General features: G+C 48.2%; 1 protein-coding gene and 1 non-coding gene across 3 annotated transcripts; both read left to right on the top strand.

Annotated features, from left to right (window-relative positions):
• Window positions 1-247: 247 nt before the first annotated feature.
• KLHDC8A (kelch domain containing 8A) lies at window positions 248-20,191 on the top strand. 2 transcript variants are annotated; one of them, XM_029068278.2, is made up of 7 exons: window positions 248-591; window positions 9,015-9,070; window positions 9,457-9,872; window positions 12,660-12,824; window positions 14,703-14,918; window positions 18,648-18,749; window positions 19,369-19,562. In XM_029068278.2, exons 3-7 carry the CDS (start codon window positions 9,497-9,499, stop codon window positions 19,560-19,562), a joined length of 1,053 nt encoding a protein of 350 aa, XP_028924111.1. In that variant the 5' UTR covers window positions 248-591; window positions 9,015-9,070; window positions 9,457-9,496. The 2 variants fall into 2 exon arrangements, with proteins under 2 accessions (XP_028924111.1, XP_028924110.1); XM_029068277.2 differs by having other exon boundaries at window positions 249-591; window positions 9,454-9,872; window positions 19,369-20,191.
• On the top strand, window positions 18,165-18,302 carry LOC114813563. Its single transcript, XR_003761280.1, has one exon. It is a non-coding gene; the product is annotated as a small nucleolar RNA SNORA7 (small nucleolar RNA).
• Window positions 20,192-21,664: the final 1,473 nt, after the last annotated feature.

Genomic DNA, 21,664 nt, shown 5'->3' with positions numbered 1-21,664 from the left:
TTCTTCAGGAGTTGAAAAGCTTTCAGCAATGCTAGGAGGTTGCTTCCCTCGTCCTGTTGAATTTCTGTAGTGACCAGAGAGAGGCTCTGAGGTGAATGTCTACTTGCCAGCCGCACGAGTGTCCAGAGCTTTCCCAGATTCTCGTTAATCTAATCCTTATATATACACAAGCTCAGCTGTCCCCCCCCGCCCCTCCCTGCCCTCCTTCCCTCTGTTTCTCTCCAAGCACAGAGAGAATACAGCGCAGCAGATGGAGACCCCTGTGAATCTGACTGCCTCTTATCTCAGGGAAAGAAGCAGAGATTAAGGCTGTGGGAGAGGAAGCGTTTAGCGCGCTCATCTCCATTTCCCAGTTTGCTTCGGTTCCTTTCTTGGAACCTCCAGGGAGAGAGAGAGAGGGGTAGGGGGGTGTGTGTGTGTGTATGTGTGTGTTTGTATGATGAAACACCAGTGTGTGTGTGTGTGATGAAATATCAGAAAAAAGGAAGCAAGCCAGAGGAGGACAGCCAGAGCAGAAGCCAGCCTGAAAGATTTCAGGTCGGGAGGATCGAGGCCAGCTTGGGCCTTTGACGCTGCCTGCTTGCTGGAACAGTAAGTAGTACCCCCGCCCCTCCTGGCTCGGAGAGGATTCTGGGCTCTTGGGGGGGAAAGGGAGAGAGGGCGAGGCCAGCTCTCTAAGATGGCTGCCTCTAAAATGACAGTTCGGAGACAGCTGGCGTCGCTGAGGATTCTTGGGGACGGGGGCGGAGGGATAGAGGGGAAAGAGGGCTCTTTTCCTGGTCATTTGTCTTCCCCCTTGTTTGCTCTGGGGTAGGAGAGAGTGTAAATTCCCAGCCCCCACCTGGGTGGTGATAAGGAGGAGTCAGCTCCCCACAACCAGGGCAGGGACCCTCCTTTCTCTTCACCTGTACCCATGAGGCGACCAGGACTCTCCAGGCTTTGGGGGAGCGGCAGTTTCTGTGAGGGTTCTGAGAGGGCTGTCTGAGTCAGGGGGGTCAGAGATAGAGCTGGCAAAAGCGCTTGTATTTACTGATGCGGATGACTGTGGAAAAAGGATATTTTGGGAGCGACCAAGTGGCCTTTCTTTCCCCTCATGGGTGTTGCTGAATTCCTTACAGAGGAAAGGAGCCCAAAGTCTGGAGAGCCCCCTATCTCTGACCCAGTAAGAGGAAAATGGAGGAGAAGAAAAGGAAAACCTTTAGTTTCTGAGCAAATCCTAGAACCCCAAATCCTTTGTGCAAGCCTCTGCCATCTGACTCCTCGGCCCCATCAGAGCAGGCAGCCCAATCCTGCTCTCCTCCTTTTGAGTGACAGACGAACTGCTCATCTGCCAATCAGTTTCCCCTGGGCCTGGTGATGTGCTTGAGCATAAATCATTTTGGCCCCCCACCCCCTTTTTTCTCTCTCTCTCTTTCTCTTTCTGCCCCTCACTGACACATGCTTCTTGTAATTAAGAAGCACTGGGGGAGTTGGCCTCTCTGGTGATATGCTGGTTTCCACTAGCATATAAAATTAACTTATTAACTGACATTTAAAGGGCCCTTTCGAATGAGACATATCTCCCTCCACTACTGTGTTTCTTGTTCTCTGCGTGGCAGAACCAGCTGCCCACATTTTTCTGAGTCTTTCCCTTGTATTATTTTTAGCGGTTGCCAAGGAAGGGGGTGAGGAGTTGTAGGGAGGGTAGGGCTGGAGAGGTGAAGGCCAAGCAAAGCAGATCATCTGGCATTCAGCCTTTCAAGTGGAAAAAAGACAGTTTACCAAATCTATGGGCTGAAATGCCATTTCGTTTGGAGGGAGTTCCTAGAAGAGCCTGGTGAGACTAAAGAGAAGACAGGATAGGGTCAGGCAGACTCACTTATCCCAGCTGAGTCCAGTGGGATTTTGTTTTTTGTTTCTTTATGGTATTTTTTTAAGTGCTTACTATGTGCCAGGTACTGTTCTAATCCCTGAGGTAGATACAAGGTAATCAAGTTGGACACAGTCCATGTCCCACATGGGGCTCACAGTCTTAATCCCCATTTTACAGCTGTGGTAACTGAGGCACAGAGAAGTTAAGTGACTGGCTCATCATCACACAGCAGATAAGTGGCCGAGTCAGGATTAGAACTCAGGTCCTTCTGACTCCAAAGCCCGTGCTTTATCCCCTAGGCCATATTGCTTCTAGGTTGGGTTGGTGTGAGTCATAACCTGTTGCAGACAGCCACAGTTTTCATTTTCATTCTGCCCCTCAGTCGTTGGGTGATTAGGCGCTCTGGGCCTTGGTTTCCACCGCTGTACAGAGGGCAGCCCCATCTCTGCCCCCTACCCACTTCTCTGTGATCTGAGAATCATCAAGCAACTTTGAGAACATGTTGTCGAGCTCCTACCTCCGGGCAGGACCACACCTAAATTATCCCAGGCAATTGTCAATGGATTCTGTGAAAATATTCCCAAGAGGAATATTCCTCTGGTCACCTATTCTGGTGTCTATAACTCTCCCTGCTAGGAATCAATTAAAGGTATTTATTGAGCCCTTACTGTGTGCAGAGCACTGCTCTAAGCGCTTGGGAGTATGACAGAATTGGTAGACATATTCCCTGCCCACAAGGAGCTTGCAGTCTAGAGGGCGAGACACACCATTCGTATAAATACATTGCGGATATGAACAAAAGTGTTGTCAACACGTGGGTGGAGTGAATAAAGGGTGCAAATCCAAGTGCTAGGGTAATGCAGAAGGGAGTGGGAGAAAATGAGGGCTTAGTCGGGGAAGGCCTCATGAAGGAAATGTGTTTTTATTAAGGCCTTGAAGGTGGGGAGAGTGATTGACCATTGGCTATGAAGAGGGAGGATGTTCCAGGACAGGCAAGAGCTCTTAGGAAGTTCTTCGTGAAGATGTCTAACCTAGTCAATCTCTTATGCTGCAGCTGAAAGTCCATTTCCTCTGTTTCTGTCTTCAGAGGAGATAGAATGAATGAATTAGTTATGTTACTATGTATCAAGCACTGTTCTTTGTACTGGAATAGATTCAAGTTAATCAGTCCAGACACGGTCCCTGTCGCGTGTGGGGTTCACAGTCTAAGTAGGAGGGATAACAGGTACTGAAACCCCATTTTGCAATTGAGGAAACTGAGGCACAGAGAAATGAAGTGACTTGCCCAAGGTCACAAAGCAAACAAGTGGTGGAGCTGGGATTAGAGCCTAGATCCTCTGGCTCCGAGGCCCGGGTTCTTTCCGCTGGGCCACGGTGTTTAGAACACTACTGGTCCTCACACTCACAGACTTCTGATGTCCTCACCCCCACTGTACAGAGGATAAAGCAAGGGCCTGAAAGCAAGGACCCGACACACTCTTTCTCCAGGACACGGGATTCAGAGAGGAAGTTGGGTCCGGGCCTGACTTCAGTCTCCAGAAAACAACCACTCTCTCCTCCTTTCCGTCCCACTCTTCCTGTCTGTGGGGGCTGAGGCTGCAGGGAAGAGGCTTGGTTTTCCGCCTGAAGGAACCTGGCAGTCTCCGTGTTTTAAATCAAACGTCTCGGTTGTAAATTTAGACTCTGCACTTTGGGGGAGTGGGGAGACGAACCCGGGGATGTTTGAACACATTGCCAGCTCACAGTCTGCTGTTGTGATCTGACCTGCCCTATTATTTTGCCTCTCCCGCAGAGAGGAGGAGATAATCATGGATTCAGCTAGCGATAGCAGCACCGTGCCATTCTCTATCAAAGCCATCCGAGCACCTCGGCCCCCTTGACAGCTCTGCTATTACCTGATAGCGTGGAGCATGATTCATCCGCAGTGACATTTCAGTGACAGAGACAAGAGGATTTTTTTGGAGGGGATTGCATAGTTTCTGGTAGGCGGGGGTCTGTTTTCTGTTCGATGCTCTGTTGGTGTCTGTTTCACCGCCACCGCAGAATTAGGGGACATCTGAGGTCCTGCTTAGCAGCTGGGTTTCTGTCCTCTGCCCTTCTTCAGACTGTGAGCCACATGTGGGACAGGGGCTGTGTCTGAACTAGTTGTATCTACCTCAGTGCTTAGAACAGGGCTTGGCATATGGTAAGTGTTTAGCAGTGTGACCTAGTGGAAAGAACACGGGTCCAGGAGTCAGAGGATCTGGGTTCTAATTATGACTCTGCCACTTGTCTGCTGTGTGACCCTGGGTAAGTTACTTAGCTTTGCTGGACCTCAGTTCCTTCATCTGCAAAATGGGGATTCAATATCTGTTCTCCTGTTAATACCTGTTAATTAGACAGTGGGACTTGATTATCTTGTATCTCCTCCAGCACTTAGTACAGTGCTTGATACATAGTAAGCGCTTTAGAAATACCACAAGTATTAACAAATATAATAATAATAATAATAATGCAAGGCACAGGTCATATTTGATACCATTATCTCCTTAAGGGCTTCATATGATTGAGTTATCCAGAGGAAGGTGATAGACTATTCCTCCAGCTCTAAAGGGTGTTGAACGTGAGCAAACAGTCTAACAGCAGCAAGAAGGATCATGGTCAGACAGGAGGATGAACTTCCCCATTTTTTTATGGTACCTTTTGAGCACTTACTATGGACCAAGCAAAATAATAATAATAATAATTGTCAAGTGCTTACTATATACTAAGCACTGTACTAAGCCCTGGAGTAGATACAAGATAATCAAGTCCCTCATGGGGCTCACAGTCTTACTAGTGGGAAGAAGGGGATTGAATTCCCATTTTGCAGAAGAGGGAGCTGTCTTGGATCTCCTCCAGCTATGGGGGTAGCAAGGCCCAGCAATAGAGGTGGCTGAGAAAGAATCAGGCATAAGGAGAAGTCCTTTGTTCTCACTGAAACTACCAGACCGAGTAGCCGACAGAACACCAGCTGGAAATGAGGCCGGACCCTATTACAACCATCTGGGGCTTGATGGGGGCGGGCACAAGGATAGAGCATGAGCTTGGGAGTCACAAGTTCCTGGGCTCTAATCCTGCTCTGCCATACATCTGCAGGGCGACTTCAGGCAAGTCACTTTACTTCTCTGGGCCTCAATTACCTCATCTGTAAAATGGGGATTTTACATCACAGTGTGATGTAATGTAACCTGACTACTTTGTCTCTCCCCCAGAGCTTAAAACAGTTCTTAGCACATAGTAAGTGCTTAAAAAGTACCATACTTATTATTATTATTGTTATTACCCTCTTGTTGTTCTGTTAGGGCTGGGCTGGGCCAGGACTTATCTCATCCCTTATCTCAGAACTTGACCTGAGAGGCTGTAAGAGGTCCCTAAGGTAAGGGATGGGGCAGCACTGGGTCGCCTCAAGGATGGAACCCACAAAAGGCAGAGGGGAGATGGGCCAGGGAATTCAGAGGCTCAGGCCTACCTGCTTGTCTGCCAGCCTCTATGCCCACCTGCCCACCCTGGGGTTAGTGAGGCATGGTAGGCATGTTAGACCATAAGCTTGTTGTGGGCAGGGAATGTGCTTGTTAAATTTCTATATTGTACTCTCCCAAGCACAAGTACCGTGTTCTACACACAGTAAGCGCTCAATAAATATGATTGCCTGATTGGTCCTTCAGGAGCAGTCAGATGTGCTCTGATAACTTTTCCAGGCCACCCTGCAAACCACATACTAGGTAGAGAGAGTGAGAGGGACAGGTAGGGTGAATAATCTTTTTATAAGAATACTTACTGGATTAGACTGAAGTCTTAAATTCAAGGTGTTTTCTGAACGATGAAAGGAAGGAAGGAAACAAGCCCTAGAGAATCGGGGAACCTGGGGCTTAATGTTGTGCATGCCTTATAACAGGAAGGATTTAGGTTGGACTCAAGGAAGAACTACCTGATGGGAAGGGTGGTCGAGCACTAAAATGGATGACTCCCTCGAACTCCCTGGCTAGTGACAGGAATGATTCTTCCCTGAAAACCATACTTGCTCTGGCCCGCTTCTCCTGTAGGTCTATGTACAGCCAGGCATGGGGACAATAGGTGAGGAGGGGAGGTGGAGGTGGCTGTCGTTAAGCCGTGTTTTTTCTCGGTGAGCAATCAGTGTAAGGGTTCAAAGAGTTGTTAGGACAATGAGCATCATCCTGCAGGGAGAAATAACCATTAATCAGTCAATCATATTTATCAAGCACTTACTGTGTGCCGAGCACTGTACTAAGCGATTGGGAGACTACGATATAAAAGAGTTGGTAGACACATTATCTGCCCACAGAGAGCTTTCGGTCTAGGGCGGAGGACCTGGGGGAGGAGTTGGTGAGAGTCTTTGAAGAGCAGCCGAAGCAGGTTGGAGAGTTGGAACTGATGTGCCATTCAGGCTAAGGCACCTCCATTCCAATTCAGCCCTTGGAGTTCTGAGGAAGGTTCTCTCCGTGGGGAAAAGAAAGGATGGAAGGATACTCATCCTACCCCATATAAAATCCTCCCTACTTGATCTCCTCTAGTCAGACCCACCCCCTCACTTGGGAAGATTTGCTGTAAAATCTAGACAACTCTCAGGTATCCAGGACATTGTCATGGTCATCCCCATCACCAATGGTAAATCAATTGGTGGATTATCCAGCTGCTCCTGCTCCATATTTTGGCCTTTTTCTTGCCCACACCACAATATGTGGAAGGGGCAGAGAGAGTGGAAATAAAACTTTACAATCCCCAGACCCTTCTGAGTTTTCTTCCAATCTCCAGCAGGCCTGGGAGACATGGCATCTTCTGGCCCTGCTCCTGGCTTCAGGTCTCTGACTGTAGGTTTGATACCATTTGAAAACATCCCCAGGCATGCTCCTGGATTCACCAGGTCTGAAGAGAAGGACTCAGGAGGGTCTGTCTTCCCTCTTTCAGATGTTGTTGTCTTCATCTGAGGATTCTTATCCCAATTGGGTACAGACTACTAAGGAAGCAAATTTGGAGGTGAATCTTATCAATATTATTATTACTACTAATAATAATATTTTTTTCTTTCCCTCTACGCTGTAAGCTAGTTGTGGGCAGGGAAAGTACCTACCAACTCTTTCCCAAGTGCTTACAGTACAGTGCTCTGCATACAGTAAGCATTTAAGCATTTGCTCTGTGCCAAACACTGAACTGAGGACTGAGGTAGACAGAAGAAAATCAGTTTGAACACAGTCCCTGTCCCCCACGAGGACTCACAGCCTTGGGGGACGAAGGACAGGTATTTCATCCCCATTTTACAGGTGAGGAAACTGAGGCTCAGAGAAGTTAAGTAACTTGCCCAAGGTCAGCAGACTCAATCACCCATCTGGATGACTCAGGAAGGGAGGGTGGCTTGGGGGAAAAAAGAGCTGGGAATGGAGAATGGCTCCCTGGTGAGCAGGTGTGGTGTGGAAACTACCTAAGTGGACATAGGTTTTATTGTGTCCTTGTGTGAGTATGTGTGCGTCTGTTTGCATAACTGAGTATATAGTGTGTATATATCACATTATATGTATGTCTATGTATTAATTAATGATATTTATTGAGCAGTTTCCCCTCTCAGGGTCGCACCTGGAGAGTTTCCAGTACTCTACCAGTCTTGACTATGGGAGCGACAGTCAAGCAGAGGCATACCCATTCTATTCCTAGCTTGGGCAGTGGCTAATGAGAGCTAGTGGCTAGCTCGTTTACAAATCAAAACTCACCTGTGCTGGGCAGCAGCAGCATGGGAGAGAATCGAGGTGGAGATTCAAGTTGACTGAAAGGAAGGAGACAGTAGTAAATCACTTCCGTATTTTTACCAAGAAAACTCTATGGATCCACTACCAGAATGATTGCTGATGGACGTGGGATGGGAGAGATGTGTCCATGGCGTCGCTATGGGTCGGAGAGGACTCGGCATAAGACAAGACAAGAATTGAGCAGTTACTGTGTGCAGAGCACTGTACTAAATCCTTAGGAGAATAAAATACAACTAAGTTGGTAGACACAATCCCTGCCCACGAGGGGCTTACAGTCTACGGGAGTACATTAGTGTGTGGGTATGTAGTATTTCTGTGCTCGTGTTTTAGTTTATGTCATTTTGTGTATCAGAGTATGTCTTTGAGAGTGTAAGTGTCAATATGTAAGTGTCAGTGTGTGTCGTGTTGGGTATCGGTGAAAGTTAGAATGAGCTTGGGGAGCAGAAAGTGTCTGTCATGGGAGTATTAAAGGGTGTGAGGGAGAATGAGAAAGAGACTCATATAGAGCCTTGACATGTGGAAAATTACTCGTTTATTCAGTGAAGACAGGCAGTGAGGACCACTCATTTGGGAAATTCAGGCTCGAAACCCCTCTTTCTGTCAGTTTGCTGCTGCTCAACATGATGGGATGTCACATCTTGTGTTGAGGAGCCTGGTCCCCTTATCCTCTCTCTAAGAGTATGGGGTGATGGTTATGTAATGGGGTTAACTCTCCTTGTAGTGGATATTCTTGCAGTTATGCACAGGTGTGTGTACGTGTGTGTGTGCATTCCCTCTGCATCTATCTCCTTTCCGCTGTTCATTTATTCAGCTCATCTACATGTCTGAAAGAGGTTTGCAGAGTGGGAGAGAAGTGCAGACTCCCTCTTCAGTCGCCAAGCAGGGCTGGTGATTTCCACTCTCTAAATAGGCTGCTCTTTCCCCACCCTTCCCCATTCAGCAGAGGCTCTGGAAGAGAGAGGGAGAAAGAGAGAGAGTGTGTGTGTGTGTGTGTGTTTGTGTGTCTGTGCTGATGTGTGCAGGAGTGGGAAATGTCCTGGATTGCAGGGGAGAGGAAAAGAGACTCCTGGGATTTTAACCTCTCTCTTCCCAGGGAGAAGCCCAGGTGCTCGGAGAGGCAGTGAAGCTGAAAATAGCACCGATCAATGCTCTCCCTCTATATCCCTCCAACCCATCCCCCCACTCAGAAGGCAGCTGTCTGTGAATGTGACCCAACCTTGGGAACAAAATCCGGGGGGGAGGTTGAGGGGGTGGGGGGGGGGCGAGGAACCGTGCCAGGTGGTATTTCCAGCTTCTCGGTGGGTTAAATTAAACTTGGAGCCCGGGGAAGGAGCCTGCTCAGTGGACTGGTACCCTCGATCTTGGTTTATTCTTTGTTTCAGGGCCAAGTGGTGCACCGGATGTGAATGCTGCAGGATTGATGGAGCTCTGAGGGAAGGTAAAGAGCGGGCTCCCCCGGGAGCTTTCTCTGCATGGGGGTCGACCGGGTTGGGAGGGAGGTGCCAAGGAACATCCCCGGGGCAGGACGGTAATTTATAGGCCTCACCACATCCCTCCTCCTTAACTCCCCCAACTGTATTTATTTTAAAAGCTGCTACTCCCATCTTCTTCCTCTCTCGCCACATCTACCGCCGTCTAGCCTGCGTGACCCTCCTCCTCTACCTCGGCCTCCTTGAGGCCCGATGGGGGTGACAGAGCCCTAAAGCGGGTGGGGGGATGGACCACAGATGAGTCGGTGGGTCACTGGGCTCTGATTTCTCCTTCCTCCTTGCCGTTGCTGTTGCTCCTCTACTCTGTGTGTGGCTGATGGCCACTTCCCAGAAGAAGGCATCCCGGACCAGTGGGAGGCCCCGGAGATCCCACCATGGAAGTGCCCAGCATTAAAGACTTCCACTGGAAGACCCTCGCCCCCCTCCCCAGCCGGAGGGTCTACTCCTCCCTCGTCGAGGCCGGGGGAAAAGTGTACGCCATTGGGGGTTGCGATGACAATGGGTACCCCATAGACTGTTTTGAAGTCTACTCTCCCGAGGCAGATCAGTGGACTGCCCTGCCCCCTATGCCCACAGCCCGGGCTGGGGTGGCTGTCACAGCTCTGGGGAAACGGATCATGGTGATAGGGGGGGTGGGGGCCAACCAGCTGCCCCTGAGGATCGTGGAGATGTACAACATCGATGAAGGCAAATGGAAGAAGAGGAGCCTGCTGCGGGAAGCTGCCATGGGCATCTCAGTCACTGCCAAAGGCAAGGATTGGCCAAATGGCTCGGCGGGGGGGATCGTGGTCGGGGGGTGGGGGAGAAGAGGGAGGAATCGTGGAGGGAAAGAGATGGGAATAATCATGGTGGTAAGCACTGTACTTATTGCTGGATTTGACCCAAGACAACAAGTCGGATACAGTCTCTGTATTTCGTCAGGCTCATAATCAAAGAAGGAGGAGAACAGGCAATGAATCCCCACTTTACAGATGAGGAAACTGAGGTACAGTGAAGTAACTGGCCCAAGGTCACACAGCAGACAAGTAGCGCAGCAGGAATTAGACCCCAGATCCTCTGACTCCCAGGCCTGTGCTCTTTCCACTAGGCCACTCTGGAAGGGGCTAATGAAGGGACCAATAAATCAGTGCTATTTATTGAGTGCTTACTATGTGCAGAGCATTCAGGTTTTTCCTATACTAAGAGCAGGGAAGACCTGAATGAAGACAGGAAGAAGTATTAGCACGGCAGCCTCCACCCAGAATGCAGCCAATTCCACCACCAGGATTTTCGGAGTTTGGAAAATCAATCAGTGGTATTCATTGAGCGCTTACTATGTGCAAAGCACTGTTCTAAGTGCTCGGTAAAGTACAGTACAGCAGAAGTAGCAGACATCTTGCCTGCCCATAATGAATTTACAGTCTAGAGGATAAGGTGGGTTTCCATTCTCCTGTGGCTTTCTCTGGTTCTCCCCTTTGCCTGCTAGGCCTGGGGGAGAATCTCAGGGTAGAGGTCCCTGAGAACCTTCTTCTCGACTACAGTAGCCCCACTTCAGGGCTGACCCAGACCATTTTGACATCCTAGACTAACGGAAGGGACAGGGAAGGCATCTGAACTGGAAGACAAGGAGCTGAAGTTGGGAAGAGGAAAAAGGAGGACCCTAGTGGAAGAGCCCCTTAGGCAACCCCCTGTTTTTCTGATGGGATACTGAGGGCCCTGCCCACCTTGAAAGACACTGGGAAATTCCAACTAGGATAACATCTCAGCACCAAATCCAAATCTATGGAGTTTGGGCTTGGGGCTCTCAGTCTGGAGTTTGTCTTCAAGATTTGAGGAGCCATGAACTTCTCTAAGCCTGCTTCTTCAAGGGTCACACAGATGACGGCCTGCCCTTCTCCAAATCGGGCTATGTGCCCTCCAGGGGGAAGGGAATCCTGCTCCTGGAGTTGCCCTAAGCCTTAGAAGCAAACCACTCTCCCGGGTGGTAGAGGTGAAAGAGGAACACCTGGGCAAGAGCTGATGGGGGCAGAGAAGCAGAAGGAGGAGGAAGAAAAAGAGGAGACAGAGGAGGAGAAGCGGCATTGCCTAGTAGACAGGGCATGGGCCTGGGAGTCAGAAGAACCTGGATTCTAAACCCGGCTTCACCACTTCTCTGTTTTGTGACCTTGAGCAAGTCATTTCCCTTCTCTGGGCCTCAGTTATCTCATCTGTAAAATGAGGATTAAGATTGTAAGCCCCATGTGGGACAAGGACTGTATCCAACCTAAATAGCTTGTGTCTTCCCCAGCACTTAGAACAGTGTCTGGCATATAGTAAGAACTATAAAAACAACCATAAAAAGGAGGAGGTGGAGGTGGAGTCATTCTGAGACTTGGTCCTATAACTAATTAGATTCCCCCAGGTTTTACAAAACCCTGAGACAAGTGAGCAGAGCACTGCAAAGAATGGCTCTCTCATTACACAGCCTGCCCCTGGGATTCATTACCCAAAGTAATCCAGCCAGGGTAAAGGGAGAAGGAATTCCAGATATCAGTCAATGGTATTTATTGAGTATTTACGGTGTGCAAAGCACTGTATTTGGCACTTGGGGGAGTACATTGTAATAGAGTTGCTAGACATGTTTCCTACCCGTAAAGCACAGAAGAGCTCAGAAGTTTTCTGGCAGGAATCATTCAGCTCTGGGCCTGGACAAGGAGCCACTAAAGTTTTTGGATCCTGATTTAAATGGGATTGGAGCGGGAGGGATGGAGGTTAGACTTGAAGAGGCACCTCTCTTCCCATCTGTCCTGCAGGGAGCCTCAGGAATGGAACCAGTTCCACTTAGGGAAGCCACGTAGACATAAGGTGCTGGAAAATTTTAGTCTGAGGTACTGAGGATTAGAGGAATTCCCTCTGAGGGCAGAGACAGTCTCATTAACCCAGAAGGCCCTGGGGTAGTGGGTGTGCCCTTACCGCAGAACCGACAGCATGACCTAGTGGAAAGAGCACGAGCCTAGGAGTCAGAGGAACAGGGTTCTAATCCCAGCTCCCCTATTTATTTGCTGTGTGACCTTGGGCAAGTCATTTAACTTCTCCTGGCCTCAGTTTCTTCATCTGGATAGATTAAGTCCATGAGCCCCATGTGAGACATGGACTTTGTCCAACCCGATTAGCTAGTATCTATCCCAGCGATTAGTTCATTTGACAGATAACAAGAACTTAACAAACACCATTAAAAAAAACCAGTCTGTGGGGCAGCAGGCTTATTTATTTCAAAGCACTGAGGTCTGGCTTGTTTACACTCCAGGCTTCCCTCAGGGGCAGGGAAATGACCCTGTGTCTTGTAGCAAAAAGCGATGTCATTTCTGCTTTGCCAAACTGCTCTTCAAGGGGCACCCACTTGCCACAGGCCTAGATTGTGCCCCCAAGGACTTGCCTGAACTGCTGAGCCCCTACTTAACCCTCCCATCAATGGCCACCCCAGCTGTGTCCCCAGGAGCTAGATAAGACTGGGCAGCAAGGCAGCTATAAAGCTCTCTTTCTTTCTCTCTCTCTGTGTCTTTCTCTTCCCTCCGCCAGATTACCGTGTGTACGCAGCCGGTGGGATGGGACTGGATCTCCGTCCACATAACTACCTGCAGCACTATGACATGCTCAAAGACATGTGGGTGTCTCTGGCGCCCATGCCCACGCCGAGGTATGCTGCCACCTCCTTCCTCCGTGGAACCAAGATCTATGTGCTGGGTAAGAAAGGGCTGCCCTACCTGTCCACCCCTCCTGCCAGGAGGAGAGGCTGCCTGCAGGAAAGGGGCAGGGGGTGTATGGTGGTGTGGGGGGAGGCACGCAGGAGGAGTACAGCCACTTCTGTTATAATACACTCTTGTACAGTCATATTTATTATAATGAGCTGTTGTAATTGTATTTTTGAAGAACCTCTGAGGAAAAATGGGTTATAGTAAACATTGATTCGAATGAGAATTAACGGGTTGGGGGTCGCGTGACTAGATGATACCTCCAAGACTAACATTTTCAGTACAACTCTGCATATGATTTCTTATGTCCATCACTAGCAGAGGGCTTTATGCCTTTGCCACTCAATGTTCTTCACAGGCTATCATTCAGTAGTGTTTACTGAGCAACTACTTTGTGCAGAGCGCTGTGCTGAGTGCTTAGGCGAGGGCATTAAAATTATAAAACCAGCTTCCTGCTCTTAAGGAGCTTACAGTCAAGGGAGGCAAGTAGAAAATAATTACAGGTAGAAGAAAAAAATAGGGTACAAACATATCTACCCCAGCACTTAGCATAGAGCTGACAGTAAATGTTTAGCAAATACCATTTCCTCTAGGCTGAAAACTTGTTGTGGGCAGGGAACATGTCTACCAACTCTGTTATATTGTACTCTCCCAAGTGCCTAGTACAATGCTCTGCACACAGGAAGCACTCAATAAATACAGTTGACTGATGGCTGGATGAGTTGCTGCTTAAATAGTAGTTAGAAGTGTTACAAGTGAGGTTAAGTGTATAGTTGTTATATAGAGTGTTGAGGGGGTAGTCTTAGGGTTATAACCTAGGGAGAAGAAAAGTTGATCAGGGAAAGTCTCTTGTAGGAGGTGTGATTCTGGAAGATCTTTGAAGATCAGAACTGTGGTCTGGTGGATTTGAAAGAGGAGGGAGTTACAGGAAGGAGGAAGGGTGTGTACAAGGGGCCAGAGAAGGGCAAGATGAGAATGAGGCACAGAGAGGTTAGCTGAAAGGAAAAAAAAAGTGAGCCAGGACCTAGTGGGCGAAGAGAATGGAGAAGTAAGAGGGAGAGAGTCAATGGAACGCTTTAAAGCCAGTGGTCAGGAGTTTCTGCTTGAGGCCAGGAGGATGAAAGCTTTTGAACCAAGGAGTCGTGTGCAGAATCTCTAATTAATTGATTTTTAGAGGTTCTGATTGGTGGGAGCTTTTGCAGCTTTACATATTTAATAAATGTTGTATTCGTTAAGTGCTGACTATGTGCCAAGCACTGTTCTAAGTTCTGAGTAGATACAAGGTAATCTGGTTGGACCCAGTCCAGGTCCCACATGAGGCTCCACAGTCTTAATCCCCATTTTAGAGATGAGGTAACTGCGAGCCCCATGTGGGATGTGGACTGTGACTAATCAATATCAATCTTATATCTACCCCACAACGAAGTACAATTCCTGGCACATAGTAAGCACTTAACAAATACCATTTTTAAAAAGTCTTTGAATTGTGCTTCCCAACCACTCACTACAGTGCCTTGCACCCAGTAGGTACACAATAATACCATTATCGCCATTGGTATTTATTGATCACTTACTGTGTGCAGAGCACTTGGGAGAGTACAATACAACAGATTTGGTAGACACATTTCCTGCCCACAATGAACTTGCAGTCTAGAGTCTATTACCACATTTGAGTTAAATAAGCACGAGATTCCTGGCAGGGAGAGTTGCGTGCGGCAGTAATGGTGAAATGTCTTCCTATGTGGACCTGGGAGGACGGGAGAGATTCTCGTTCAGTCCATGCTGGGCTACGGTGGGGTCGACTTTGAGGGAAGGGAAGGTGGGTCCAACCTGCAGAAGAGCTAAAGGGGTCTGGGTTTCTGGCCATCAGGGGGAAGACAGTCAAAATATGCTGTGAATGCTTTTGAAGTCTTTGACATCGAGACTCGTTCCTGGACCAAGTTTCCCAATATCCCTTGCAAGAGGGCCTTCTCCAGTTTCGTCACTCTCGACAACCACCTATATAGCCTGGGAGGCCTGAGGCAGGGAAGGCTCTACCGACAGCCCAAGTTCATGAAGACAGTGGATGTGTTTGACATGGAACAGGGTGAGTCTCCTGGCCCCAGGGCTCTCGTTTTTCCACAGATCCTCTCCCAGTATCTCCCTGGGAGATTCTAATGCCATTTATCAGCAATCCTCAGTGAACCTGTGGTCCACACTGCCAATCTGAGTTTCCTGAACCCCATCTGGGGCCTGGTCAGTTCCCTCACCAACTGGAGTGACAAGTTAATTATCAGAGAATCAGTCGGTCAATCGGTTAATGGTATTTATTAAGCATTTACTTTGTGCAGAGCACTGGACTTAGCACTTGGGAGAGAACGATACAATAGAGTTGGTAGACTCTTTCCCTGCCCACAAGAAGCAGCAGCACAGTCTAATGGAAAGAGCAAGGGCCTGGGAGTCCCATGACTTGGATTCTAATCCTGGCTCTGCCACTTGTCTGCCGTGTGACCTTGGGCAAATCACTTCACTTCTTTGTGCCTCAGTTACCTCATCTGTAAATTGGGAGTTAAGACCGCGAGCCCCATCTGGGACAGGGACTGTGTCCAATCTGGGTATCTCTATCTACTCCAATCCTTAGTGCAGAGCCTGTACATAGTAAGTGCTTAACAAAAACCATTAAAAAAAGGAGCTTACAGTTTAGAGGAAGGAGCTTATTTAGGCTCTTAATAAGATGTCAAGTGGATTTTTCTGGCCTGAGCTGTCAGTTACATTGACCACATGGTTAACCAATTAAATGCTATTTCCCCCCTTAACTTGGTACTGTGTAGCCTGACGTCCTGAGTTAAACAGAAAGTGGTTTAGACAAACACAATTAGCTCGGCAATCATACCATCAGACTTTCTCAATGTCTACCCAAAGCCAAATTTTTTTTAATTTTTGATTTGTTCTTTTAAAAGAAAATATGGAGGGTACAATTTGTTTTTGGCCTAGGCATACATGACAAATTTAAAACTAAGTACCAAAGTAACAATAACGGGGATGGCATAGATCTGCAGCGATCCATGCTTTTGCTGCCAATAACTTACTAGCAATCAAATGATCAGTGGTACTTACTGACTGCTTACTGTTTGCAGAGCACTGTGGGCAGAGAATGTGTGTGTTTACTGTTATATTGTACTCTCCCAAACACTTAGTATAGTGTTCTGCACACATTAAGGGCTTAATAAATGTGACTGAATGACTGTCCTAAGTGCTTGGGAGAGTCCAGTGCAATAGAGTTGGTAGACCTGATCCTTGCCCACAGGGACCTCACAGTCTAGAACGGGAAACAGACATTAAAATAAATTTACTAGCTCTGCCTCTGAGCCTGCCTAAAGATTGTCCCACATCCTCCCTCTGACCAGGAACTCTCTCCCCCTCCATATACTCCAGATCACCAATCTTCTCACCTTCAAAGCCTTATTCATTAATTCATTCATGCAATAGTATTTACTGAGCGCTTACTATGTGCAGAGCACTGTACTAAGCGCTTGGAATGTACAATTCGTCAGCAGATAGAGACAATCCCTGCCCAGTGACAGGCTCACAGTCTAATTAAGATCACATCTCCTCCCAGAGACCTTCACCAATTAAGCCCTCTTTTACCTGCCTCCCTCTCCCTTCTACACCATCTGTGCACTTGGATCTGTGACCTTTGAACTTTTGATATTCACCCTACCTTCAGCCCCGCAGCATTTATGTACGTATTCTAAATTATATATTATAAATTACTTATGTATAATAATATCTGTCTCTCCCTCTAGATTCTAAGCTCATTGTGGTTAGGGAAAGGGCCTACCAACTCTGTTGCAGTGTGGGCAGGAAATTTATCTAGTAACTCTGTTATATTGTGCTCTCCCAAGTGCTTCTTATTATGAGCACCTCTAGACCGTGAGTTCGTTGCGTGCAGGGAATGTGTCTGTTTATTGTTGTATTCTACTTTCCCAGTGGCTTAGTACAGTGCTCTGCACACAGTAAGCACTCAATAAATATGACTGAATGAATTAATGTTCTGCACACAGTAAGTGCTCAACCAACCTCTGAGGACAGTTCTCTGCAGACAATGAGTGCTCAATAAATACCGTTGATTGATTGACTCATCAGGATTTCTTCTTGATTGACTGATGAGGATCCTGATTGCCAGTTGACATTTAGGGCTTTTTTTCCTCCACCTCCTGACTCTCGCAGTCGTATCCCCTCACGCCTTTGCTGGCCGGAGGGGTTCTTGGGCAGGCTGGTGGTGAGATGCGGGAAGAAAACAGGTCACCGGAACACTTGTCGCTGAAGTCAATTGAGAATTCTCCTGGACCATTCAGAAAGCATGCATCCGTCCAAACTGCTTCCATGCTGATCCAAGCACTTCCCCTATCCTGCCTTAACTATTGCATCAGCCCTCTCGCTGACCGCCCGGCCTCCTGTCTCTCCCCACTCATCCATATTTCACTCTGCTGCACGGATCATTTTTCAACCAAAACGTTCAGTTCACGTCTTCCCACTCCTCAAGAATCTCCAAAGGCTGCTCATCCAACTCCACATCCATGTGTCCACTACTTCTGTTGTATTATACTTTCCCAAACACTTAATACAGTGCTCTGTACTAAGTACTCGGTGAATAATATTGTTCGATAGAGTGATTGATGAAGACACAATCCGGTGACCAAAATTCTTTCTGCCCCAGTTCACCTGAGTGTTTCAAAACCTTCCCTGCTCAAATTTAAGAAAAGTCGTTTGTTTCAAGCCTTCCTACCTCTAACTGGCAAAGGCCTGGAATATCCCTGAGTCGGAAAGAAAAGCACAAATTATGTAAAAACGTTTTCAACCTGCTGTTGAGTTCATCCCATTCAAACACTGTGGATGTTATGCCAATGGCCAAAACTGTGTGGGCTGCCATAATGGAATGAGAAGCCAAATGGACTTGGGGAAAGAGAATGGGCCTGAGAGTCAGAGGAACTGGGATTTTAGCCATTTGTCTGCTGTATGACCTTGGGCAAGTCACTTCACATCTCTGAATCTCAGTTACCTCAACTGTAAAATGGGGATTAAGAGTGAGAGTCCCACAATCTGCCTATGGCATATCTACCCTAGCGCTTAGTACAGTGCCTGGCAAATACCACTTTTTTAAAAAGATCCTTATCAAAACACTGTATAGGACAGCTGAATTCCATTTTATTTCTAAATCACTCTTAGTCCTGAGCCTCCCTTTCCTGTTTCTCTGTTCCCGCTCCCTCTGCCCACTCAGCCCTCTCTTGGGCCCAAGACAGGTTCCTTCTCCCAGGAGGAAAGAGTGTTTGGGTGGGGGTAGCATTTTGTGCCCCTTTCAGAGTCTCACCTGGAGAGTTTCCCTTACTCTTCCAGTCACGACTACAGGAGGGAGAGTCAAGCAGAGGCCTACCCATTCCATTCCTAGCTTGTACAGAAGCTAGTGAGTGGCAGGCAATCCGCTACAAATCAAAACTCACCTGTGCTGGGCAGCAGGGGCAAGGGAGAGACTCGAGGGCATAAACTCTTTTACTGCGTGGAACCATTAAACCATTTTAAACCATTTCCATATTTTTACCAAGAAAACTCTATGGATACTCTACCAGAAGGATTGCAGATGGAAGTGGGGTGTTCTGGGAGAGATGTGTCTATGGCATCACTGTGGGTCAGTCACGACTCTATAGCATAAGACGACAACAAGCATTTTTTGATGGTGGGGAGAGTCCTCCCAACCAGAGACAGACCAGAGAGTATGAAGGGATTCATGTCTCAGAATTGTTGCTTTATGGCTCTTTTCTCCTCCATGGACCCACAGGAGGCTGGATGAAGATGGAACGCTCCTTCTTCCTAAAGAAGCGTAGAGCGGACTTTGTGGCCGGCTCCCTGAAAGGAAGAGTCATCGTGGCTGGGGGGCTAGGTGAGCAGACACGCCACGGACATTTCTGTGTGCTTAAGAGTTTTCAGAGGACCCTTGGAAGGGTGAGCAGAGAAAGGTGGTGGGGCACAACTGGAGCTCACTGCCTTTTCTTCTAAAGATTCCTGGCACCCTTCATCCTTTCAACAATTCAGGGAGATTGGAGGGGGCAGGGGGGTCCCATCTTGGGGAAGGGTCATCCCATAGGTCTCACTCGTCCCCAGGGACAAAGCCAGAATTGGGAATCCCTGGATCCCGGGGCCGCACTTTTGCTCACTGTATGACAAATGCTGGGCAGGCCAGGAATCCCAAACATATAGTAAGCATAAAATGCAAATGACAGAAAATTAAACTATAAGGAAAACACATATGCCCATGGGCTAAAGAGATGACTGAAGTGTTGGGAAGGCAGAGGGATTATCTGAGAAGGCTGCTTGGAGAAGTTGGGTTTTGAATAACGTGTCAAATGAAGGATGGAATATGGTTTAGTGGAAAAGGAGGACATTCCAAGAAAGGGGAATGACAAAGTTTGGGAAGCGTGTGGGCAGAACTAGGTGAATTGAAGGGGAGTGGGGGGTAGCATTGTCCTATAGGTGAGCATTCTCTCTCATCCATCTTCTAGGCAACCAACCTACGGTCCTGGAGACGGCAGAAGCATTCCACCCTGGCAAGAACAAGTGGGAGAGCCTGCCAGCCATGCCCACCCCACGCTGCGCCTGCTCCAGCATCGTCATCAAGGACTGCCTCCTGGCAGTGGGAGGGGTGAACCAGGGCCTGAGCGATGCCGTGGAAGCCCTGTGCCTCTCGGACTCCTAGCCGGGCCTCGCCACAGGCCCCCGGTCCTCCCCCTCCTTCTGCATCTGCCCCCTCGACTCCCTTGAGACAGTTCTCCTGCTGTTCAGTCTGCCTCTGGGGGAGGCTCAGCCCTGGAGAGCTGGGCATTGCTGCCCTCCTTCCCTCCTTCCCAGAGCGTGGGCAGGGTCCTGGCCCCGTTGACCCAAAGGAATCTCTTCCCCTGGCCTCTTCCTGGCCCTGAGGTCCCCTCCTCCTCTTCTCCCCATCCTATTGCCAGCCTAAGACCCCTCTTTTTCGTCACCTCTGGGAGCAGAGCTTGGAAATGACCGCAGCCAAATCTGGGGAGAGGGTGGTCTCCTCGGGCAGGGGAGAGAGCATCTCTGCCAGTTCTGGGTCACTCTTACCAGAGAGTGGCCCAGCCTCTTTCAAGCTCTTGTCACCCTAATCAGAACCTCCAAACCAGCTTCCGGGGTTCATTATCCATGCTCCCTGCCCTCTCGTCCACCTCTCACCCACCAGAGGGGCTCTGTGAGGGTGTGGATTTGGGGTGGAAAGTTTCCATTTACACTGTGGCTTCAGAATCCTCTCTGGATGGATTTATTGCACTCTGGTTACTAGCAGCAGCACAATTAATAAAATCTATATTCCTATCTCCTCTTAATCCTCAGTGTGGGAGCAAGGCAGGGTCTAAGGGAAAGAGCACAGGCCTGGGAGGTCAGAGGCCCTGGGTTCTAATCCTGAGTTTGCCACCTGCCTGCTGTGTGATCTTGGAAAGTCACTTCACTTCTCTGTGCCTCAGTTTACTCATCTATAAAATGGGATTCAATAACTGTTCGCCCCCCTACCCCTTAGACTGTGAGCCCTATGTAGGGCAGGGGACTCTATCCAATCTGATTATCCTGCATCCACCCCAGCACTTAGTTCAAGGTTGGTGCAGAGTAAATGCTTAATAAATGCTATAATTATTGTTATTATAAGGCATTCATCTTGGCCAGCAACACGACCTGAAATAAATCTCTCCCGCAAGATCACCAATGGTCCTTGAGTTAGAAGGGGGTTGGTGCTCCACGAGAGCAGGGCTCATGTCCACCAACTACTCCCCCAAGCACTTACAACAGTCTTCTGCAAAAAGTAAGTGCTCGATAAATACCACTGATTAAAAGATTGATCCCTCTGCCTCCAGATAGAGTCTTCCCAGAATGGAGCAGTGTGCCTAGTGGAAAGAGCCCGGGCCTGCTGCGTGACCTTTGACCAAATCACTTCTCTTTTCTGTGCCTCGGTCATCTCATCTGTCAAATGGGGATTCATTTTAGGTTGTGAGCCGTATGCGGGGTCAGGACTGTGTCTGACCTGATTATCTTATATCTTCCCTAGTGCTTAGAATAGTACTTAACACGCACACCCCCCTTCTAGACTCTGAGCCCATTGTGGGCAGGGATTAACTGTATTTGTTGCTGAATTGTACTTCCCAAGCGCTTAGTACAGTGCTCTGCACACAGTAGGCGGCAATAAATACGATTGAATGAATGAATGAATGAATGAATGAATATAGTCAGTGCTTAACCAATACCACAATTGAATATAATTACTATCATCTTCCCTTATCTTATCTTGAAATCTCCAGGGGAAATGACTCCAAGGGGTGATTTGATAACGTGTCTCTCCTGCCTAATAGCCCTGTCAATCAGGAAGTTCCTCTTAAAGTCTAACCTAAATCACTGTAGCTGCAGTTTAGGCCTATTCAAGTCATTCATGCATTCATTCAGTCGTATTTACTAAGTGCTTTCCGTGAGCTCAGCATTGTACTAAGTGCTTGGGAAAGAACAATGCAACAATAAAAAGTGACAATCCCTGCCCATAGTGAGCTCACAGTCTGAGCCGGGGAAGACAGACATCAATACAAATAAACAAAATAAGAGATATAGACATAAGTGCTGCGGGGCCTTCAATAAGGCTTTGAAGGGGTTGCTGAGTAATTGTCTATCGGATTTGAGGAGGGAGGGCGTTCCAGGCCAGAGGCAGGACGGGGGCTAGGGGTCAGGGGTGGGACAGGTGACATGGAGGCACAGGAAGAAGGTTAGCACTAGAGGAGTGAAATATGCAGGCAGGGTCGTAGAAAGAGA

The sequence above is a fragment of the Ornithorhynchus anatinus genome, chromosome 7 (genome assembly GCF_004115215.2).
Source record: "Ornithorhynchus anatinus isolate Pmale09 chromosome 7, mOrnAna1.pri.v4, whole genome shotgun sequence".
NCBI classification, from domain to species: domain Eukaryota; kingdom Metazoa; phylum Chordata; class Mammalia; order Monotremata; family Ornithorhynchidae; genus Ornithorhynchus; species Ornithorhynchus anatinus.
The sequence above is the reverse complement of the archived record's forward strand: the minus strand, read 5'-3'. Positions and strand labels throughout refer to the sequence as shown.